General features: G+C 52.1%; 2 protein-coding genes and 1 long non-coding RNA gene across 4 annotated transcripts in view; 2 read left to right on the top strand and 1 right to left on the bottom strand.

Moving 5' to 3' along the window:
• The first annotated feature begins 2903 nt into the window (after positions 1-2903).
• RHBDD2 (rhomboid domain containing 2) lies at positions 2904-9844 on the top strand. Of its 2 annotated transcripts, none has more exons than XM_064523375.1 (4): positions 2904-3157; positions 4247-4641; positions 5035-5185; positions 7355-9844. In XM_064523375.1, the coding sequence occupies exons 1-4, from the start codon at positions 2919-2921 to the stop codon at positions 7770-7772; spliced, it is 1203 nt and encodes a 400-aa protein (XP_064379445.1). In that variant the 5' UTR covers positions 2904-2918; the 3' UTR covers positions 7773-9844. The 2 variants fall into 2 exon arrangements, with proteins under 2 accessions (XP_064379445.1, XP_064379446.1); XM_064523376.1 differs by having other exon boundaries at positions 2960-3157; positions 4240-4641.
• LOC135330330 (uncharacterized) lies at positions 8978-12197 on the bottom strand. The gene is made up of 2 exons (XR_010392288.1): positions 12040-12197; positions 8978-10714 (listed from the first exon to the last, which is right to left on the bottom strand). It is a non-coding gene; the product is annotated as an uncharacterized LOC135330330 (long non-coding RNA).
• Positions 11421-20283, top strand: part of LOC112987387 (NADPH--cytochrome P450 reductase) — a 35205-nt gene continuing 26342 nt past the window's right edge. The window contains exon 1 of the mRNA XM_064523372.1: positions 11421-11558. The gene's annotated coding sequence lies outside the window, so the exon portion shown is untranslated. The remainder of the gene's footprint in view (positions 11559-20283) is intronic.

Raw genomic sequence — 20283 nt, forward strand, 5'->3', positions numbered from 1 at the left:
GCGCTGCGGGACGCACAAGGAGCCCGAGGCTGCCCAGCTGCCAGGGTTGAGCAGCGCCGCGTTTGGGGATGGGGCAGAGGCCGTGTGCTGTGAGGGGCTGCTCCACCATTGCGCGCTGCCTCCCCTCACCTGCGCCCAGCCTCCTCCTCTGGGCATGTCGTGGGGTGCAGGTGTCTGCTCGTGCTTTTTTTTTTTTGGGTGCATTAACGGCTTAGGGAGCGCTGCCTCTCGCTGAGACACACAGCTTCGCATGTGTCTTCCAAGCCTGAGGAGAGCTGAGAATCACAACGTGTAAATTAGAGGATTAAGTGAGTTCAGCTAAATAAATAGACAGGGCATGCTTGGAAACCACGTTGCTGTGCTGAAAGGGACAGAGGCAGGCTGGTAACCGGATCAAATTAAAACAGACTTTATTGACTTGAAGTGACACGAGGTCTGTTAAAACAGAGAGCAAACGTAGAGCCTCTGCTAGCCATCACGCCTCGAGGAAGGAGGGACAGTCACAGCTCACGCGTTGGTGCCCAGTGCCGGAAACATCCGTCTGGGCTGAGTGTTAGAGAAGGACGGGTCTGGGGCATACATGCTGAGGGGCTGCAGCTGGGGCACTGGGTGTTGCTTTCTTACAAAATGAGACTTGCTCTTGCTTTGGAGGAGCTGATGTACGAAAACACTGGGGAAAATTGCCAGGGTTTCGAATTTGCGTTACCCGGTAGCTGAGAGCTGCTGTGCTTTCTCTGAAGCACAGCTGCAGATGGCTTCTGTCTGGGAAAATATCAGAGGCAACCTGTTCTGCAGGACTGAACCAGATCTGAAATCCCAAAAATAAAAATGTTTTGCTTTATAAACCCAGCACCTGATTCTCTGTGGCTTTGTCCTTTCTGCTCCTAGTCACTCTGGTGCAAAATTGTCCTGTTTAGACAAGGTTTTGCTGAGGTTTCCGCTGCTGGTGGTATCAGCCTTGTTCCACCTCTTCCGACTGCCCAAAACCTGTTACAGGTGCAGCAGGTCTCTTCTGCTCATAAATCCTGGGTGCCAAATAGGGGCATCTGTGTCATGCTGGGGGCTTCTCTGATGCTAAGAGACAGAGGAAAACAAAATTAGGCTCTGGTTTTATAGCTACAGTCTATGTCTTTCAAACCTTTTTAGATGTCAGTTGCATCACCATGTGCAGTGTTTGGGCTTGAGTCATTTCAGAATTGCTGATGGGATTTCCAAAGAGAATTTGTCAGTCTGTCAGACTTCATAGTGCCTGGGAAAAACATCACTGTGCTTCACATTACATGCAGCCAGGAAAGGAGATGAGATATTGATTAAGGCTGAATTAAAGAAAATGTCCAAAATGTGAGTCTTTATCTTCTGTTCTAGATTAGCGACATTATATTACATGTGCAGAAAAACAGCTATTGCTGTTGCCTCACCCTCAACCTGCTCTTCCAGGGCTGAGTATATCAGCATTTAAAAGACCAGGACTATGATTTGATTTAGCTTTGGGATAGTAACATGCCTCGCTGATAGAACAGCAACAGATACAGGGCTTCTAGACCCCTGCAGATGGAGCAGAGGGCACAAGTATCAGCAGAGCAGCACAGATATCCACGTTCCTCACAAACAATCCAATCTAACTTTCAGCCACGGATCTGGAGCAAGGATGAGACTTCAGACCAACGTTTTGGTGTATTTGCAGTCTGGTAATGGGATTTTATAAGATAAAAAGAAAAGCTAAAGAAAACTCATCTTTGCCAGAGTGATACTTCAATAAGCCAAATATTGGCTTGAAGAACCCTGTCTGAGATAAGGGATGATCTTGGGAACCACAGGGAATACATTAAAATGAGAAATTGTTTCAAAAATGAAATTTAGTCAGAAAAAATAAAGCAACTTGAATTATTTAATTTGAGTGTCTTCTAAAAGTCACATTTTGTTGTTTCAGATCTGCTGGTTTCTTGCAAGGGTTGGAGAGGATGTTTAGAAAGTTACCCTGAAATAGAGTTGCATGCTTTCTGTCCAGTGATGGTCTGTGCATTCATCAGCATTGAAAGAGGAGCAGAGGAAATGGTGAGTATTGTGAGATATTAGCTTCTTTTCCCTCTTTTTCTTTCTTTTTTTCCCCTCACAACAGCAATTGAAGAGCATTCTCTGATTTCAGCTGTATGGATTGAGCAGATCTGCAAACAAGTTGGGCTGTTTCTTTCCCCCAGGGCGTAACAGCAGGAGGCAAATCCCACTGCCACAGCCTAAAATAAGTTTCTGCAAAACAAGCAGTGACTAGAATGCCTAATTAAAAAGGGGCTGAGCTTTCTGCCTGTCTCTTGGTTTCTCCTTGGGCAACTTCATCTCACCCAAACACTGTGTCGTCTTCGGCGCCGTTGGCTGTAGTGTGTCTGGGGCCACCTGGGAGCTTTGCGCAAAGGGCCCTCACTGCTCCCCGTGGGATGTTTGGGGGATTAGGGTGGGTTTCAGACAAGGCAGCAGCAGGGCAAAGGAGAGGCGGTATCTGTTACTCAGCCTGGAGCCTCCCAAGGCCTCTGGGCTCCTCGGAGGATGAAGGGCTTATTTACAGGGGAAACCAGCCTAGCTGGGACAGACACGCTTAGGTGGGTGTTTGTGTACTGGTAGGTCTGCGGTGGCCCTGACTGCCGGGAGCAGACCAGGGGAGGACAGCTCATGCGCTCCCTGTCCCTCCGCTGCCAGGCGAAGCCCCCGGGAGCTGGGGAGGGGAGGCCGCAGCACCCTCCCCTCACCTGCGCGGCCCCGGGCGAGGCTGGGAGCTGCGCTGCTCCTCGTGGCGCCCGGCTGAGCGGCACCGCGCTGCCCCGTCTCCAGCCCGGAGCCGCTGGCCGACGCCGGAGGCCGTTTGACACCGGCTTGGCTGCTGGAGAAAGGCGGGGGGGGAGGAAACATGGCCACCGCCCGTCGCCATGGTAACCGGAGGGCGCCGCAGCGCCTCCCGTTGCCGCGGCAACGCGACCAGGCCTTCCGGTGCCCGCCGGAAGCGGGGCGTCGCCGCGCCCGCCGTGCAGCATGGCGGCGGGGGGGGCGCGCCCGCCGGCCGCCGCCGCCCTCACGCTGCTGCTCTCGCTCGCCGCCTCGGCGCCGGGGCTGCTGTGGGGGGCGCCCGCCGCCTCGCTGCGCCCCGCCGCCCTGCGCGCGGGGGAAGGTGAGCGGGTGGCCGCCCCGCTGCTGCCATTCCCTGCCCTCGGTCTCCTCCCCGGGCCTGGCCCGCCGTGAGCCCCTGCTTGCCCCCGGGGCTGCCGCAGGCAGAGCCCTCGCTACCCCCCCGGCCTCCTCCCCGTGCTGGGCGCCTGCTCCCCGTCAGCCACCTACCCGGGCCTGGCGCCCTTTGGCCTCCCCCGACGCCGAGCCCTTTGCTCCCGCTCTGATCCCGTCCCGCAGCGCTTCCCTGTGCCCCCCAGCAGCCCTCCTGCTCCCACCTCTGTCCCTATTCCTGGCCTTGGTTCTGTGGAAGGTGGGGGGTACGATGTTAAGATTCGCTTTCCTCAGTCCCCGTGATGTTCCTGCGATGGTTTTATCGCACTCTTAATTGCCGTGTCCCGTGCTCACCATCATGCTGTGGTTTCTTTTAATAATCCAGGGCTGTGAGGTGATGGGTGAATTTAGCCACCTTCCCGCATGTCTCCAGGGCAGCCACCAGGTTATGTTGGGTGATGCTCTGACCTGTGGTTGTCCTGCTGCAGGACTGAGGTTGAGGGGAGGGACATGGAGAACTGTTGGGCTCAGTCCTTGCAGGGTGCTCAGGAGAGCTGCTGGCGTGGGGGTCTGAGGGCTCTTCTGAAGTCTGACGACCTCCAGACATTTTCTGAGAGGCACGTCATGCTTCTCATGGCAGGTTAAGAAGCTTTTATCTCTTGATTGCAGTAGCTATTGCAAGGAGAGCAGGATCTTAGTTATCATAACTGTCAATTTTGACACCTCTTGCATTCTCTTCTAATAAGACTAAAATTTATTATAGATACTGTTGCCCTTTGCTGGGCATCTTCCCAAGAAGCACAAGAGTCAGTCCTTATGTTTGCAGTACCCAAATTACCACTTGTTTTAACTGATTTGGTTCTTTAATCCTGGCTTTAAAGAGCTGAAATACCCTCTCTTCTGCACTGGGATAGAACTGAAAAAGTGGGTTTATCCCATAGGCTCACCCTCCCTCTGCTCAAGCTCGTAACTGTAATGGGTTAAAAAACATTCATTGCTGTCTCTGCCCTTCTAATATGCTGGTCTGCTCAGTTCACAGGTTAGTTACCTACATCTTTGTCTATGAAGACCTGATATCGTTGGCCTGCGGTGCTGTTATCATCTGGTATTTTGCTGGCAGCTTTGAGAAGAACGTGGGCACTGTGAAGCACTGCTTCTTCACCGTTGTGTTCGCTGTCCTCACAGCTCTCTTGTACCTCTTACTCGAGACTGTTGTCTCGAGGATGGGAGAGGTGGAAGACGCCAAAGGATTCATGCCGGTAGCTTTTGCTACGCTGGGCGTGTCCACCACCCGCTCACGGATGAAAAGGGCTCTGGTCTGGGGGGTTAGAATCCCGGTGGTGCTGGTGCCGTGGTTTATGCTCTGCATGGCCTGGTTTATCCCCCACTCCTCTTTCCTGAGTAACCTGTGCGGGCTGTTAGCTGGGGAAGCCTGTATCCTTTCCACGTGGGAAGCCCTGAACCGGAGTGTGGAGGGGGGAATGTACTGCATTTCTTGTTGGCAAGATGCACTGGCCTTATGGTATTCCCCAGGTGGATTCGTGGTTCTTGCTCTGCACTAAACTCTCGCTGGCTTTGCTGGTCCCCACCATACCCAATTCTGCATTTGTTTTTTCACTCCATGCTTTCACCATGGTCATTGTGGCTTTAGCACTTGCAGTGAAAATGCAGCTGAAAAGGGTGGTGAGCTGTGAAGGTGGCACTGGGCAGTACTGGAAGAATTCTCCAGGGAAACTGGTTTGTGGCCCAAAAGGGATTGCACGTGTGGCTGTGTTAGAAATGAGTGGATTTTGTGTGCAGTTCTCCTTAACGTACTGCTGGCTTCAGATGGTCTTGGATACTGTTTCTGTTTGGATATTCCAGAGTCAGCGGTCTCTAAGGTGGATCGGATGTTTCCTTTCAGTCTGCTGAGGAGAATACCAGGGCTGAAATATATTCCAGGGTCCTTAGCAGAGAGAAGAGCCTCTGAAAGCAGCAAGTAAGTGCAGGAGTTCTAGCAGAAACTCTTATGACATAGGGAAATTTTGTGGTGACATTAAGCAGCCTCTAAAAGCTCTGTCGTGGTTGTCACGGTCGTATCCTGGGCGTTAAGAGGCAGGGAGCATGGGACATACCCACCTGGTGGTGTTACACTAGCCACAGTACTGTGACCTGATAGCTATCGCACATTATCTGAAGCCATGGAGGGGAGAAGATAACTCAATTTGATTTAAACATCTTTCATTGAATGCTGAACTGAGGTGAAGGACTCCCATTTGCTGCAGGGACAATGTATATATGTGCAGCTCAGCTGACGTGATAGCTGAGTTGCGTATTTCTGCCCTGAGTTAGGACTTCTGGTGTTTGCTCCTGGTTGTGTTGCTCCCTGGGGCAGAATCTTTTATCTTTCTTTGCTTCACCTTGTTTCCCAGGAATGCTGTGAAGTGGCTTGTGTCCAAATCTGTGCAGGAGTAAAGCATATTTAAAAATGTCACTTAAAAAAATTTATTGTAGACCTTCCAATGCATGTTTTCTGTGATGAGGCAGGATTGCTTTACTGGAAAGAAACCTTGAGGCCTGCGGATGACATTCAGAAATGGCATTAAGTTCCCATATATCACAAGCCTTGAGAATTCACTTGTCTTTTGAAAAGCTCCAAAATATAGGTCAAATTTTTTCCTGTTCTAAGATGCCATTTCAGCTTCACAGAGGAAGGATGGATTTTTGTTAAGTGTTAAATTCTGTGTCATGATTAAGCCATCAGCTCACTGTAAGGTATCCTCCAAAGAGGAAGCATTCCCAAATATTTGCATCTATCCTCACCTGAGGGGGAAACATAAATAACAAAGCCTTACTGGGAGCCTTATCTGCAGCCTTACAGATCCATTAGGGCAATCAAACCAGGCGCTTGCAGAGGAGGCTAGGCAAATCCAGGAGTACTTTTACCCTTTCCTTTCCGTACTAGTACTGCTTTTGGGAGAGGGACTGTCCTACCACATGCTGTGCCTGTGTCTAGATCAGTGTAATGCTGCTGCTAATGGCTTCTACGCACAGTGTCTCAGTTGTGTGCCTAAACCTGCTTTCTTTAGGGGAGATGACATAAATAGACTGTTCTGGCTGGAATGTATTTACATAAACATTTGACTATCAAGCAGGGCGTGGGAAGGTGTTTCTAGGATGTTTCCAATTCGGCAGCTGAATTTACATGTCTCTATGTTCTAGACCCAAGTCCTACACTTGCTTCTGGGGCTTAATTTTATTATTTTGATTCTTGTTTATTCCTAACTAAGAGCTCTTAATTTTTTTTTTTTTTTTTTTTTTTTAATTTCACACATCTTCAGGCACCAAGTTGCTGCCAGACAGGAGACATTTCCAGGAGATTAAGGCTTTTACATCGTTTTGTGTCCATGAATGCTAAAAGAAACAAACAAGATTCCTCAAACATCCCCAAGCCCCAAAACTCCAGCCTTAGCCAGTCCCTTACTCTAGCTGGGAATTTGGCTGTCAGGGTCTTCATGAATATTGTCTTGACTCCCTGCACTCATCTCGGTGTTGTGCGTGGGATGAACAGTACTCCTGAAGTCCCCAAGGCTTTGGCTCTTAGATTCTCTCTTGATGTATTTCAGCAGCGTGAGTCATTCCTTCTGCTGGCAGAGGCTGTTTCTAGGCCTTGCTTCTGAATGATTCGTTCTATTTGTGGCGCTCTCCTCCTTCCCTTTTTGCTCCATACCCTGGGCTCCTACTTGCACCAAACACCTTTGCATTCTTGATAAATAGCATTTGGCAGGTGTGGCTTCTCTTGATTAATGACTTAAAGGATATGTAGCTGGGGGGAAGGGAGAAGAAAGGATGGGTATGGAAATCTTAAAGCACGCTGCAGTTTGGCTTGCATGTTGCTTGCATGAAGAGAGGTAGGGCCAGGAGCTGCACCCATTCTGTAGGCGTGGAATTGCTATGGAGTAGGAATGGGAATATCTGTCCTGGGAGACCAGTAAACTTATTTTTACCCCAGCGCTGCTTATAGTAAGAGCTTCACTTGTCTCTGATGGTTTGTTCTGACCTTTCTGAGTACTGGTCAGGAGGAAATCTACCCCCAGGACACTTCCAGCACTAATTAGGCAATGTCAGTTCTGAACACAATGCAACCTTTTGTTTTCTTCCTGACTAGGATTAACCCTGTGCCAGGCTCCTACCCCACCCAGAGCTACTACTGCTCTTCGCCTCCGGCTCTCCCTGCTTTCCAGATGCAGCACCCCAGCATCCAGAGCCAGGGATTTCAGCCGAGTTGTGCTCTGGGATACGGCCATGCTCTGACACGTGAGGGATCTCAGGCTCCAGGATACGGCCTCACTTCTTCCCTCTACCAAACCAGAGGTGCCTTCGGAGACTACTACATCCAGACCCATGCTGGAGCCTTGCCAGGACAGTGCTGCCGGCTGGCTGAGTCCTCTCCCCACCGGCATCTTTCTGAGCCGCAGACACCTGCGGGCGTGGAGCACCAGGCTGGGCTTCAGCAGGCATCAGGGTATCCGACAGCCGCCGCGTTGCCGGTGCCAGCTGAGCTCTCGAAAGTCCAGGTGTACTAATGCTCCAGAAAGCCGCAGGACTCTTGTGCCATGGCAGGACCATTGTGTGTGATACTCTGTCATCAGCGCATTGCTGACGTCTTTGCTGTACCTGGGGTGACTAGCTAAACTGGCTGATAGGCCTGATGTAGGCCATTCCCCCTCTCCCTAGCACAGGCTACTTTATTTATAGTTTCTTTATAATTCTGATACTTTTTAGTATTGCTGGGGAACTGTATCACCTCTTGGCACTTCTCACTCTCTTGGAGTCTCTTCTTATCCCTGCCTTTAGTAACCGTCTTTTCCACTCAGGCACTAGAGCTACAGAGCATCTGTTCCCTGGCTCAAAGTAGAAGCTAAGAGTCAAAACACTGGACTAATTTGGGGCTGAACCAGGCCATGGGGATTAGGACATGTTCTGTCTACACACAGGTTCTTACCCTTCTATCTCGCTTGCAGGTGTGATTTAACTAGGACCCAAGAGAGGCTGAAATCATGTAGCCTTAGTTTGTAACTTAGTACTTGAGTGGAGTGGGACTTCTCTCTTCTGCTAGTGACTTTTCCACTAAGAGTATGCCCTGAAGGGGGCTTGTGAAGCCATGGCTGGAGGAAGGGGATAAAGGACACCATTTTCTGCTCCCCAAAACCCATCTCTAAGTGCTGACAGTCTGTTCTTAGCTACAGTCTGTGCATGTGCAGACATGTTGCCTTCATTATCTCTAATAGCACTCAAGGAACCTCAGATACATGCAAAGTAATGGAAGACCCTTTAATAAGGGATTTAGGGCATTTGTGGAGCAAATCATATTTCAGATATACATAAATCCAAGGAGACAGAAGGGACCTTAAACACAGGTTAGAAGAATTAACTGGAATGTAGCTATTCCAGTAGGGGTGGTGCAGTGTTCACACTACCCTGCTTTGCGTATCTCACCCACCAGTGTTAGCACAATCTCCGACTGTTTTCTTTAGAGCTGGTGAAAACAAAAGCAGGTGGGAGATGGGAGTTTCCAGAGGGACTGAGAACAGGATGCAGCATCTGGTGCCTGTGGTAGTAGTGGAGGAGTTTGGTTGAGTTGCTGGGACTTGGAGGGCCAGAGCTTTACTTTCAGCTGTGTCGTTGTCTCACCGTGCCATGCCCAGGAGGAATCTGCCATCTCTGTTTCTGTAAAGCAGGTAGAATCTGAACTATTGCCATTGATTTACTGCTTAGAGGTTTGTTTTGCCCCTCCCCCCCCCCCCCCAAGTGCTTCGTGAACCACAAAGTGCCATTACTGCTTTTGGAAATGTTCTTGCAGTGTCTAACCTGTCACCCCATGGACTGCGACAGCGTCTGTGCTGTTCCATGCTGTCTTTGGGGCTAGGGGAAGAGCCAGGGTTGGGAGGCAGTGTCAGCACTGGTGGCTGCATGCTCTGAATTATGTACATGCCTCTTTTCTCCCCACTTTTCCACTTCGGTGCCTGAAGAAGCTGCATGTTGCTGTACAGCAGCTTCTCCAGCAGCTCTTCTGAGATGGCTGCTGCAGTAACATGGCCTCGCAGGGGCTTTCTCTGGGGGAAGACCAAAGTGAGGGCTGAGGACTTGGCCCTCAGATTTGTGTTAGTAAGAAGCTCTGCTCGCAAAGACGGAGGCTGCTGGGCAGGGGCTTTCTGGAGGAGGATGCTGTGATCCAGGAACCAGCTCGTAGGACTTCTGGAATTGGTGGCCAGCTTTATCTCATCCCTGATTGCTTCACCTCAGTGCGTGGGATCACAAATGGACTTGGTGTCATGGCTCTGACTTTCGTGAACTGCTGACAGCAGTTGCCTTGTGGTGTGTTTAGTATGGAGTGGGAACAGGATAAGAGGATTGCCTGGAACTTTAAAGGATGTTTTTAATACCAGGAAAGAAATGCTAGTGATAATCATTGAAATGTTGATTAGTGCCTTTATATTCCTCCTTGTGAGATCCTTGTCTGTAAACCAATGAATTTTACCACTGCTGTTTCGAGAAGCACGCGGAGAATAGAGCAGGGTGATGAGGACGCGTAGCAGTTGCGGCTGTTGTGTACCTTCAAATCGTAAGCTTGAAATACAGCCTGGAAGACAAACGACTTCATCTCCTGGTTTGCTTGCAGGTGGGGAGCTGGGACATGTGGGCTGGGTCTAGTGGGGGCTCTGGGCCGCAGTGGGCTGTGCATGGCCGCTCGGTGCTGGCTGTGCGCGTCTGGCTGGTGGCGGAGGACGCGTGCTGGGGAAGAGCGGTACTGCACAGTGAAAACCGCTTGTGGGCCCAGAAACTGGTTGTTTTTCCTTTCCAGCTCTATCAGGTGATCTGTGAAGAGATCTGCTCTCCCTGCAGAGCCGTCGAGGGATGGAGTGTTTTCCACTAAGTCATTCCATGGAGGTGTTGAGTGGTTGAAGGGGAAGGTGGAGGGAGATCAGCACCTACCGAAGTCCATCCCCAGCCTTTCCCAAGACGGTCGCTTCCTCCAGTGCTAGCTACGCTGCCGCACAAGCGACTTGGGGACCCTCCGCTTCTCCAGCAGCAGATTCCCACAGGGTCCCACTGCCCTGGGCCTGGGGGCAAATCCTGCCCACGCTGGCAGGGAAGTGGCTGGGAGGGAGGGAAGCGGCTGGGGTGGGAGCACATGCAAACATCCTGGAGGGCTGCGAGGAGAACTGAACCATGTCAAGAGGGAGGTAAAAATAAGCATCGGCTCCAACACTTTTGCTGTCTGACCAAGGTCGCGGATGCGTTACTGAGACTGAGTTGCAATACTAGGCCCTCTCCTTGGAGGGGAGCCAGAGTTAAAGTCACTCTTTTTTTTAAAAAAGATCGATAAAATCCCTGTTTGGCATGGGCTGGGCTCCCTCTGGGGACACTCTGTCTCTTGAGGCTCGTCGTTTCAGGTGCTCTGCCTCGGCCGTCCAGGCAAGGAGCACGGCGGTGCCCCAGAAAGCCCCCCCAGTGCCAGGGTGCCCTGCGGAGCAGGAAGCAAAGGAAAAAGCAGTGGTGGGGACCCCGTGAGGTGGGGCGCAGTTGCCCTCCCTGGCCCCAGCAGACTTTGCAGCAGACCCCAGAGTGGGGCCCCCGGCCTGGCCCCGAGGGGAGTGACCCCACGGCCGGAGTCCTGTGCCCTGGGGGCTCCGGCCGCGGGGTCATTCTCCCCGGGGCTCCCTGTGCCCTGCTTTGGCCCCTGACCCCCAGCACCCTCTTGTGACCCTAATGCTTGACCCCACTTGACCTCTGACCCCCAGCACCCTGACTCTTAACATCCCCACCCTGACCCCCAGGGCCCCCACCTTGACCTCTGACCCCCATCAACCCCACCTTGACCCCCAACACCTGACCCTCAGCACCCCCACTTTGACCTCTGACCCCCAGCACCCCTGACCCCCGCACCCCCACCTCGACCTCTGAACCCCGGCACTCCTGACCTCCCCAAGCCCCCGCTTTGACCCTCAAGAGGTGATCCCCAGCACCCCACACTCGGACCGAGTGACCCCCAGCACCCCCACCCGGACCCTAACCCCCCCCCCCCCAAACTCCGGCCCCTCCCCGCTGCTCCTGTCTCTTTAAGAGCCCCCTCCCGGGCCAGGCGCGGCGTGGGCCATACCAACAGCGGCGGAGCGGGGGGGGAACCTGCGGCGGCGCGCGTAGCCCATTGGCGGGGCGGCGGCGGCTGCGAGCGGCCCCCCCCCCCCCCCGCGCGTGTCCTCGCGTGGCGCGAGCCGCCCTACGTGCCGGCCGCGCCGGGGCTGCGGGGCGCCGCCGCGAGCCGCGGGAAGTGGCGGAGGGGCCGGGACGGCTGGGGCCGCCGAGGGGTGAGGGCCGGGGCCGGGGGCCGCCTGAGCCCCGGGCCGGGTCGGGCCGGGGCGTGTGTGCGCGTACGGGGGGGGGGGGGGTGCGGGGACGCCTGGGTCCCTTGTGAAGGGGGGTGCGGGGACGCCTGGGTCCCTGGTGGTTTATTGGGGGGGGACCGGGACGCCTGGGTCCCCTGGGGTTGGGGGGGGTGGAGACACCTGCGCCCCCTGCTGTGGGGGTGCTGGGACGGCTGGGCTCTGCCGTGGGGGGTAACTGGGCCCCTCGTGTTGGGGGGGTGGGGGCGAGCCCCTGTCGCGCTCGGGTTGTGGGGCGGGGGCTGCCAGGCCCGGGAGGCTCTCGGAGGGGTGACGGCGGCAGGTCCCCGTCCCTGTCCGCCTCGGGGTCAGGGCCCTCGGGGGAGACGCTCCCGGGGCGACGCAGAGGGTTTGGGGTGTCAGGGAGCCTCGCGCAGCCCGGATGGGCCGCCCTGCCCCAGCTCACCTCCCCTTCGCCGGGCGAGTGCCTCGCCTGTCCCGGCCTGCCACTTGTTCAGCGAGCTCCTTTTTACAGCACCTGGCTGTGGAAAGTTGTTCCCGGTGTCTAACTGAAATCTTTGCAGCAAGCTGGGCTGGTTTGCTGTCATTCCCCCCACAGGCAGGGTGGATGATCAGTCACTTTTTTTCTTAAAAAGCTTTTGGCTGTTGGAAGACTGTTAGCCACAGTCTTTGCTCGAAGGCATGGCTTTGGAGAGGAAAAGCATGCTTTAGGGACTATGTTCATCAAAGGGAAATAATGGAAAACCCTGTGTTTGGGATTAGTAAAGCTGGAGAGGGAGTGAAGACACCTGGACCGTGGTGCTGCGAGTTAGTCATTGAAATGGAGCTGATTCTTAGGAATCCCTCTTACCCGTGGGAGTAAGCGCAGCCCATGCCGCTGGGGACGTGCTTTGGCCTGCCAGCATCCAGTGCAGCCTTGCCATGGATTAGCTGTTGGAGCATTAAAAGAAATAATAATGCTTGGTGGGATGCATATAGGGGGTAGGAGTCATTTAGTTTTGCAGCCTGATCTGAATGAGGCTCACTGGAACGGGATTGTGTTTGTGGCTTTTGAAAAGCAAAACACAAACACGTATCCAGTTGAGAAGCACAAAGAAACATCGGGTCTGTTTCTAAACTCTGCAATCGAAACGAGGGGTGTATTGACTCTCTGCTTCCGCAGTGCTTTGGGCTCCATGTGGAGCAGCGTAGTTTCTGTTAGCTGACAGAGCTGTGTTCAGCGAGGGGCCCAGGTGTACCCAGCCCTCCTGCCGGAAAGGGGGGAAGGGGCTTTGTTGTGCTGTTTCTGCTGTTCTTTGAGAAATCCTGATGAGCTCTTGTGCACAGGCAAAGCAGGCCTGTGGGCAAATCTGCTGCGGGTGAGGAAAACACCGTTTTGCTGGGCTTATGAAGAACCCAGCGTTGTCTGAACGGGCCTCTCGATTTTGCTTCAGATATGTTGTTTGCTGGATTGATTGCTCTGAACGCAAGATGGTGGGTGCCATAAAGAGTGTCCAGATCTGAAGCTGTTTGGAGAGCCTCCTGTGTTGCGTGTGAACTGGATGATGCATGCAGCCCCCTTTTCCGTAATGAGGGGGAGAGGCTGGGAGGAAACCAGTACTACAGAAAAAGCCTGACACAGCTGAGCGCTTTCTTTTAAGCTTCCACTGTAAAAGCCTTGGAGAGTAACCTGGAGAGTGGGCAGGAAGGAGGAGCTAGTGTCACGCTGCTGGCTTAACCCCATGTTCATTAGTCCTGCTCCAGTTGTAACAGAGCAGATCTCTTGCTTTGTCATCACTTCTCAGTTGCCTCTTGTTCAATCGATAATTTCTGGGGTGGTGCCTTCTGGATAGGCAGGACTGAGCAAATTTGTGGTTTCTGCAACTGTTTTTGTTTTTTTTTTTTTCCTCCCCTCCAGAGCAACCAGGAACTTCGCAGGGGTCAAGGCCAAAACTCCTTTTGTGGTCTTGTGTGACCCTTCGTGTTGTGCATTTGCTCGGGTGCAGATGGGGGCAAGGGCGTAATCCTGACCTGCCCTTTGGGTGGTGGTGGAGCCAGCAAGGAGGAGGTTTTCCCTGCCACCCGCCACCCTTCTGCTCGCGTTTGCTGGCCCTGCCGCGCTTGCTTTGGGAGCAGCCAGTGCACGGCAGCCTGTTTCTTTTGGGCGTCGCAGGTGGTGGAGCTGCCGTGCGCGCAGTGAGATTTGGGGAGGGCGGGCGGTGTCTGGCAGGAAGAGCTGATGGGCCCTGGCAGTGCAAGGGTAGGCAAAAGGCTGCCCTGCTCAGGTGTGCACTCCTGCAACTTTCTCCCCATCCCTTTTCCCTTGTGTGAAAGAAAACTGTCCGATGGCTACCTCTGCTGACACTGAGCTTTGCTCTGTTTCCTAATATAGGCTCTCTTACCTCTAAAAACACAGTTCATAAAACTTGCATAACTCGCTTTCACAATGTGATCTGAGCGGTAGGATTACTTTTATATGCATTATTGTGAAGAGTGAGTCACGAGCCCTGCAGTGACAGGTGCACCTCCGCGAGGGCTGTTGTTATAGAGTCTGAAATTTCATATAGCAGAGCAAATCATTACAGGCTCATAATCTGGTGCTGCTCCTCCCCAGGTAAACATTACAATCAATCGTGCGCTGCTGATCAGTCGCAGAATCTGCAGCGAGTAGAGGGGACGTGCTCGTAACGCTGGCAGCTTCTCTAAGGTTACAAGTCCAAAGGGTAACTGGACTTGAACTCTAGTAGCAGATTATTATAATGTTCTTGATTAGTTTTCAACCACTTTCATGCCTCCGGTTATCTTTCAGAATTGTTCTTGTGGCCCCTTGCAGTAGAATCAAGCAGAATCACTGACTAATTGTCCTTTGCGTTCTCGCTCTATGGTCTAGGAGATTGCAAGGTTCAGAGATAAAGGTAGGGTGAATTTTCTTCTTGGAAAATCTGGCTCTGGCTGTGCATGTGCAAGTCATCTGTGAAGGTTAGTAACCAGCCTAGGGAGCTGGTAGATCGGTTTTTGCTGCATCGGCAAGCACGCTGGATCTTGCTGCGTGGCTGCTTGTGAAATGCATCTATCGACTTGCTTTCCTGGGTCGTTGCTAGCATCTCTTTGTTCTGCTAACTCTGAGCTTTGGAGTAGCAGGCTGATAAAATGCCTGTGAGGATTGTGCAAGCCCTGGTTGTGCAACACAGCTGCATATATAACTACTTGAGGTAAGAGAAGCAACTTAATCTTATAATAGGAAAGAAAAATAGTATCAAGTATCTTCTGCTTGTGTTGACCACATTAGGGTGGGAGTGTGGAGCTGGAGAACTGCAGTTTTTGCACCTCACGATCTCCCGTTCATCCTCTGGTTTATCATTCCCTGCATTTGGAGCTTGGGGAACGTTTCCCTGGAGGTGATTTGAGGGTGTCTCCTTGCTCGTCCTGTGGCTTTGTCCCTTCATGGGGTCATCTGGTGACGCTGCTGCTGCTGCAGGAGCCGCAGCACTGAACGCGCCTCTGACCCTGCTCGTTCTCTGCCTGACTTGTGTGTGTTGTCCTGGGGGGCTCGTATCCCACGTCAGGCACGGAGATGGCTGCTTTGGGGTGCAGAGCTGATGTCGTGGGCTCCGTCTGCACTGCCAGCTTGGTACGTAGTTGTGTGTGACTGCAGAGGACTGGACTTGGTAGTTCCCCTTGTTTCATAGGCTTTTGAAAAGGTAAAATAAAGTTCAGATTGCCTTACCTTTAGCGGCTGGGGGTAGCCATAGGGTGGCTGTGCGCACTCCTAGTAGGATAGCCCAGTGCAAAGCCCAGGCCTGTGACCGGGAGGACAGCTCTCAGTGAGTTACCACGTGGTTTACAGTGATGCGGTATCGCATATAAGGATTGTGTGGTAACATCTACTTCCCTTACAGCAATGCGGGAGGCAGGCACGTAATGTCTAAGCTGCCTCCATGGCCTCAGATGAAAGCTACCTTATAAATACAAAATGCTCTGATTCCATACAAATAGCTCCTGATTTTATTAAAAAATCCACAAAACATACTGTTCCAATCAGAGGTCTCTACAGTTCTTAAATCTTTCCTGGATCTTTTTAACCATGTCCCTCTGATGCTCTTCAGCTGTTAGTTTCAAAGGAAACCTTACAAATGAGCGGTGTTAAGGAGTTTTGCCATCAAAACAGTTTGTGGTGGAAGAGATCAAAGTCTGTGGCTACCAAACCCTTCTGTATTGCTCCCCTTCCTGTAGCAGCCACAGACAAAGTCACAGCTTGTCACACAAACCATCATCGAATGGAAGTGGCTGGGCAGCTGGGCACGTGCTTCTGCCATAGGAACATCAGTTTTTTGGGTAAGGTGATGCTTCTGAGCTGCAGTGGGGTCCCACAGACCCTTCAGGCTTTGCAGTTCAGCTTGCAAATGGGCAACAAAGTCGGCCCTGTCTGCTTCCAGCCCGTAGCTGGAGAACTGATGGTGAGGGCACCTCGGCCAGCTTCCTTTCCTCCCGGCTGCTGAGTAGACAGTGAACATCGTCAGCAAAAGGAGACGTGATCTCAGCAGGACCAGTGGGCACTTGTGCTCCTGTGGGCATGGGATGCACAAACTGCCAGTCTGGAGGAGGATGATTTTCACTGAACTTTCAGCTGTTGCTACAGATATGACAGCACTGGGTAAAACACTTCCAGAAAGGAATATGATATTTGTTAGCAGTCTCCTTTTGATCCCCAAAAGCATCTTCAACCGGCAGGACCTGACCCATGTAAAATACATGGATTAATGGGTTACTCTTGAGACTTGAGCAGTTGGTTTGACTGAATCGTGCCCACGGTAGTTGGCAAAAGGGCAATCAGAAGTCAAGGCTTCAGGGGTTCAAAGTGTTAGCAGTGTTGCAGCCCCATTCCCCTTTCAAACTGTGCCTGTAGTGTGCCGCTCTGAATTTGTGTCTCCGTGGGAAGGAAAGTCGGTGAACAATATTAGTTAGCAGAAGAGTTCAGTTTACCTGCCGTTCTCAGGTTTTGTTTATGCTGTAAACCTGAACACTTGTTTTTCTGTTCTAGCTCATGCTAATCTGCGTGGAGGTAGGCGTTCAGGTGTACAAAGCGGTGAGATGCCTCACCTCCTTGTTTAGAGGTTGAGAGAAGGACTTTTTCCTAGTGAAGGGAAGCTTGTGGAATTAAATAGTTTGGGGTTGCTTTCTCTTAAGACAGCTTGGCAAGTTTGAGTTGATTTGTGTGTTGGATAATGCCTTAAATCCTTTTGTTCAGTGTAATGGCCTCACTGCACGGTCCTCCCTCCACACGCCCACAGAGTAGAGTTGCCTCCTGCCTCAGTAAAACCATTCTTGTTGTTGTTGTTCCTTCTTTGCTTTTATAACCATTCTGCTGCCCTTCAATGATGCCTATGGGCCAGAAAAAAATCCAAATGGTGACAGCGAAAGCTCAAATACACAGTGTTTCTGACTCCAGACTGACTGATGGACATTCTGCTTCTTTCTTGTACCTAAAATAGAGATTTTGCCAATCCCTGAGCTGTTGTGTCAAGGCCTGAGTAGAAGAGACCTTGCATGGAGAGAGTAGTTTGTTGTGTTTCACCGAAGAAACAACTTTGAGTTGTGTGGCTGTTTCTTACCCTTTTTCAAGGTGTTCTTGTAGCCAAGTCCTCTGTTTAGGTTAGATTTTCTGAGTTGCTGGAAATGCCAAGAGGTCAATGGAGGAGAGGCACCTTTCCAGTTGGGTGAGAAAATGAGGCTTTGCTGCTTGGCACCCTTCTTTGTTGGGCTGATAGCGGTTAATAGGAAATTGTGGGACGTGCTGGAATTGTTAAAATACTTGAGTAGAAAGTGGTACAGAAGTGCTAGGAACAGTGAACCTTCATGCACAGAGAAAACCAAACCCTGTTGTCTGAAGCACTGGAAGTTGGTCCTGGACCACCAATTTCGTCGTTGCAATGGTGAAAACACGCGTTTTGCTTGCAGTACAGAGTGGCAGCCCCATGTCACAGTGAGTACCAGCTCAGATGCTCCAGCAGAGGCTGACGGGGCGAGGAAGGCTTCCTGCTGTGCCACCTTTCCTCGGCACCCGTGCGCAGGAGCTGGTGAAGGTGAGGGATTTGCCCGCAGAGCAAGCCCACCTGAAACAGTGTAGGGCTGCCAATGCTGCAGAGAGCCTGGGCAGACCAGCTGAAGCAGAGCGGCTTATTTGGCCAAACTGAAGGCCTTTTAATGAGGGGAAGTGTGATCTCGGGACAGCAGAGGTGCAGAGAAGTAGCTAATCCAAAGGCTGTCAAAGGGCAACGTTGAATCACTTGGATCTGAACTCCAGCGTTAGTGATCTGCTTTTGTTTTGGAGAGGACCACTTTTCTTTCCAGATCTCCTTTTAATAAAAAACAGTAAAAACAAATTTGAGGCTTACTGGGGCCAATAACTAGTATAGGCTGGTGTAAATGAAATTTTGTTTTCTAATCGGTGGTATTCGTATAGAACAGGTACAAGAGAAGATAAAGCTTGCCCCTAAAGGTCTCTTGGCCTAATACTGTCAGGAAGAAAAATCTTCGTTGGAGTCGGTGAGAAGAGGCAGTCAGAAGAGACGAGGCACAGCAGTCTGAGCAGCACCACGAACCTGCTGCATTTATTTGCTGCTGACTCTTCTTCCTGGTGAGCTCGTGCCTGGGGGCTCCTCTTTCTGATGTACTTTAGAAACCCCTCTGTCTTGTAACACCAGTGGGCAAAAGAAGAAACCCTTTCCCTGTCACAAGGCTGTTCCTGCTTGTAACAAGTTCTCTGCCATTCCTGTGTGGGGTGGCAGGGGCCCTCTGCAACCTCCTTCCAGTGCCGCCATGTGCATGAGCTTTTGAAAAGCTTTTTCTGTGAACGCTTTGCAGATACCATGGGAATATGAGTCTCCTGCGAGATGGTTGCTGATGTGCACTAAGCTGTTATTTTTCTTCCTCCCAAGTGTTTTAACTGTTTTTTAGGTTGACTTCTATTTACAACCTTGTCGTTTTGCTCTTGTTTCTGCAGCTCAGCCTGCAGGTTAGTGAGGTACAAACAGGAGGAGTTTCAGCTTGCATTTGCATTAGCTTTGGCTGCTCTTTTCTGTGCAGCATCTTCCTCTCTGTCCTGAAGCTGTCAATGATACCAGTGCAAGGAACTGATCTCTGATTTAGAACAGTCTTTTCAGCCTTTCTTTTTTTTTTTTTGTTTTTTTTTTCCTCTGAAGGCTTCTTCAGAAGCTGCCTTGATCTGTGCCGTGCCGTGGTCCCGTAGAAAAGTGGTCATCACAAGAGAAGAGGGGTTGTTCCCCAGGGAAGGCCTGGCATGTGTGGTGGGGAGGGGAATCTGGTGATACCTGACTACGTGCACCTAGGGGATTCGTGTTGGTCCTCGATCAGAAAACTGGCTCTTGCAGAGCTTCCAGGGTCAGTAATTGTGACAGCTGTGTTTCTGCCTTTTTTTGTGTATGCGTATGTGCAGTTTCGGTGCTGAGTCAGTGACATAAAGGTCGTCATGCGGCCGCAGAGAGCGCGAGAGCAGTGCTCTGCCAAGCCATCTCCCTCCACAATGCTCGTTTGTTCCCTTCCCTCCTTCTCTGGCACGGCTGTGGGGGCTTTTACTGGAAGCCTGACATGGAGAAAGCCAGTCTGAAGGAGCTGGCAGCTTTCTGAGTGTATTTTGCCTTTAGATGTCGTGGTGACTTGCATGGGTTTCTGTTTACAAGAAACCAGAGAGCAGTCACTTGGTAAGTGTCCTCGCTGGCCGTGAATGGGCCGACCAGCGGGGCAGGCGTCGGTGCTCCAGGGCTCGTGCTGGCAGCGTGACTGTGCTGCTGGGATGTGCGCAGCGAGCTCCTTCCTGGAGGCATGGAGCCACCTGATGCCCCGCTGGCGATGAGCTGAGACCGCCTGGACCTTGCTGCGGGCTGGGTGAGGCCGTGCTGAGCTCGGTCTGAGTGGTGCCTGCCTCTGGGAGTACCTGCGTGGGCGTCGGGTAGATGGCGACTAATGACGTTGCGTGTGCTTGCGTAACCCGGTTCCTCATTTAACTTGGTTGTCACAGATTTTAGTGTGTGCATATTGCAAAATAGAGCCTCTGCCTGCAGCTCCTGCACTTATTTCATCCCTGAGTGTCCAAAGGGCACTGCTGCCACTCAGTTCCAGCTCTGAAAACTCTGTAGAGTTCAGCTGGTTGCGGGACTAAAAGCAGAGGGGCCTGGAGGGTGGGAGCGCAGCCGTTCTGCCGCTCTGGGTTGTGCAGAGGAGGCCGAGATGCAGCAGGACCCGTGTGTATTGCTGCACGGGTGTGCGGAGGAGCTGCCTCTGCCTCGCTGAGCTGACTGTGCGGGCTCAGTGGTAGTGCAGGCTCTGATCGGCTGGCCAGCGCGATCCCCGTGCTTGGGCAGGAACCAAGAGCCAAGCCATCTCTGAAGTATGTGGAGACAATTATCGGAGCCGCAAGCGGTTAGCAGCTCGGGACGGCAGCACGAGGCTATGCTTGGTCAGCAGTCTTCCTTCTCCTTTCTCTCACGTGAGCAGGACTGACATCAGGAGGCTGCGGCGTGTTTGTAACAGCGCAGCTCCGAGGAGTCGAGCCAGAGCTTGGTTGCTGGCTTCTGGAGCAAGAGGCATGGGCTCCAGTCCTGGCATGTAACCGGGAAAACAAGTTGTGCCGAGATGCTTGAAATAAGTCTTATAAATAAAAGGCTACTTTAAGTTCATGAAGAGCCAACTT

The sequence above is a fragment of the Dromaius novaehollandiae genome, chromosome 19 (assembly GCF_036370855.1).
Source record: "Dromaius novaehollandiae isolate bDroNov1 chromosome 19, bDroNov1.hap1, whole genome shotgun sequence".
In the NCBI taxonomy this organism is placed as follows: Eukaryota; Metazoa; Chordata; class Aves; order Casuariiformes; family Dromaiidae; genus Dromaius; species Dromaius novaehollandiae.

Coding starts and splice junctions, on each gene's coding strand:
- RHBDD2 (XM_064523375.1), top strand. CDS start 2,919: ATGGTAACCGGAGGGCGCCGCAGCGCCTCCCGTTGCCGCGGCAACGCG. Junction 4,642..5,034: donor GCTGTTAGCTGGGGAAGCCT/GTATCCTTTCCA, acceptor TGCTGGCTTCAG/ATGGTCTTGGATACTGTTTC. Junction 5,186..7,354: donor AGAGCCTCTGAAAGCAGCAA/GTAAGTGCAGGA, acceptor CTTCCTGACTAG/GATTAACCCTGTGCCAGGCT.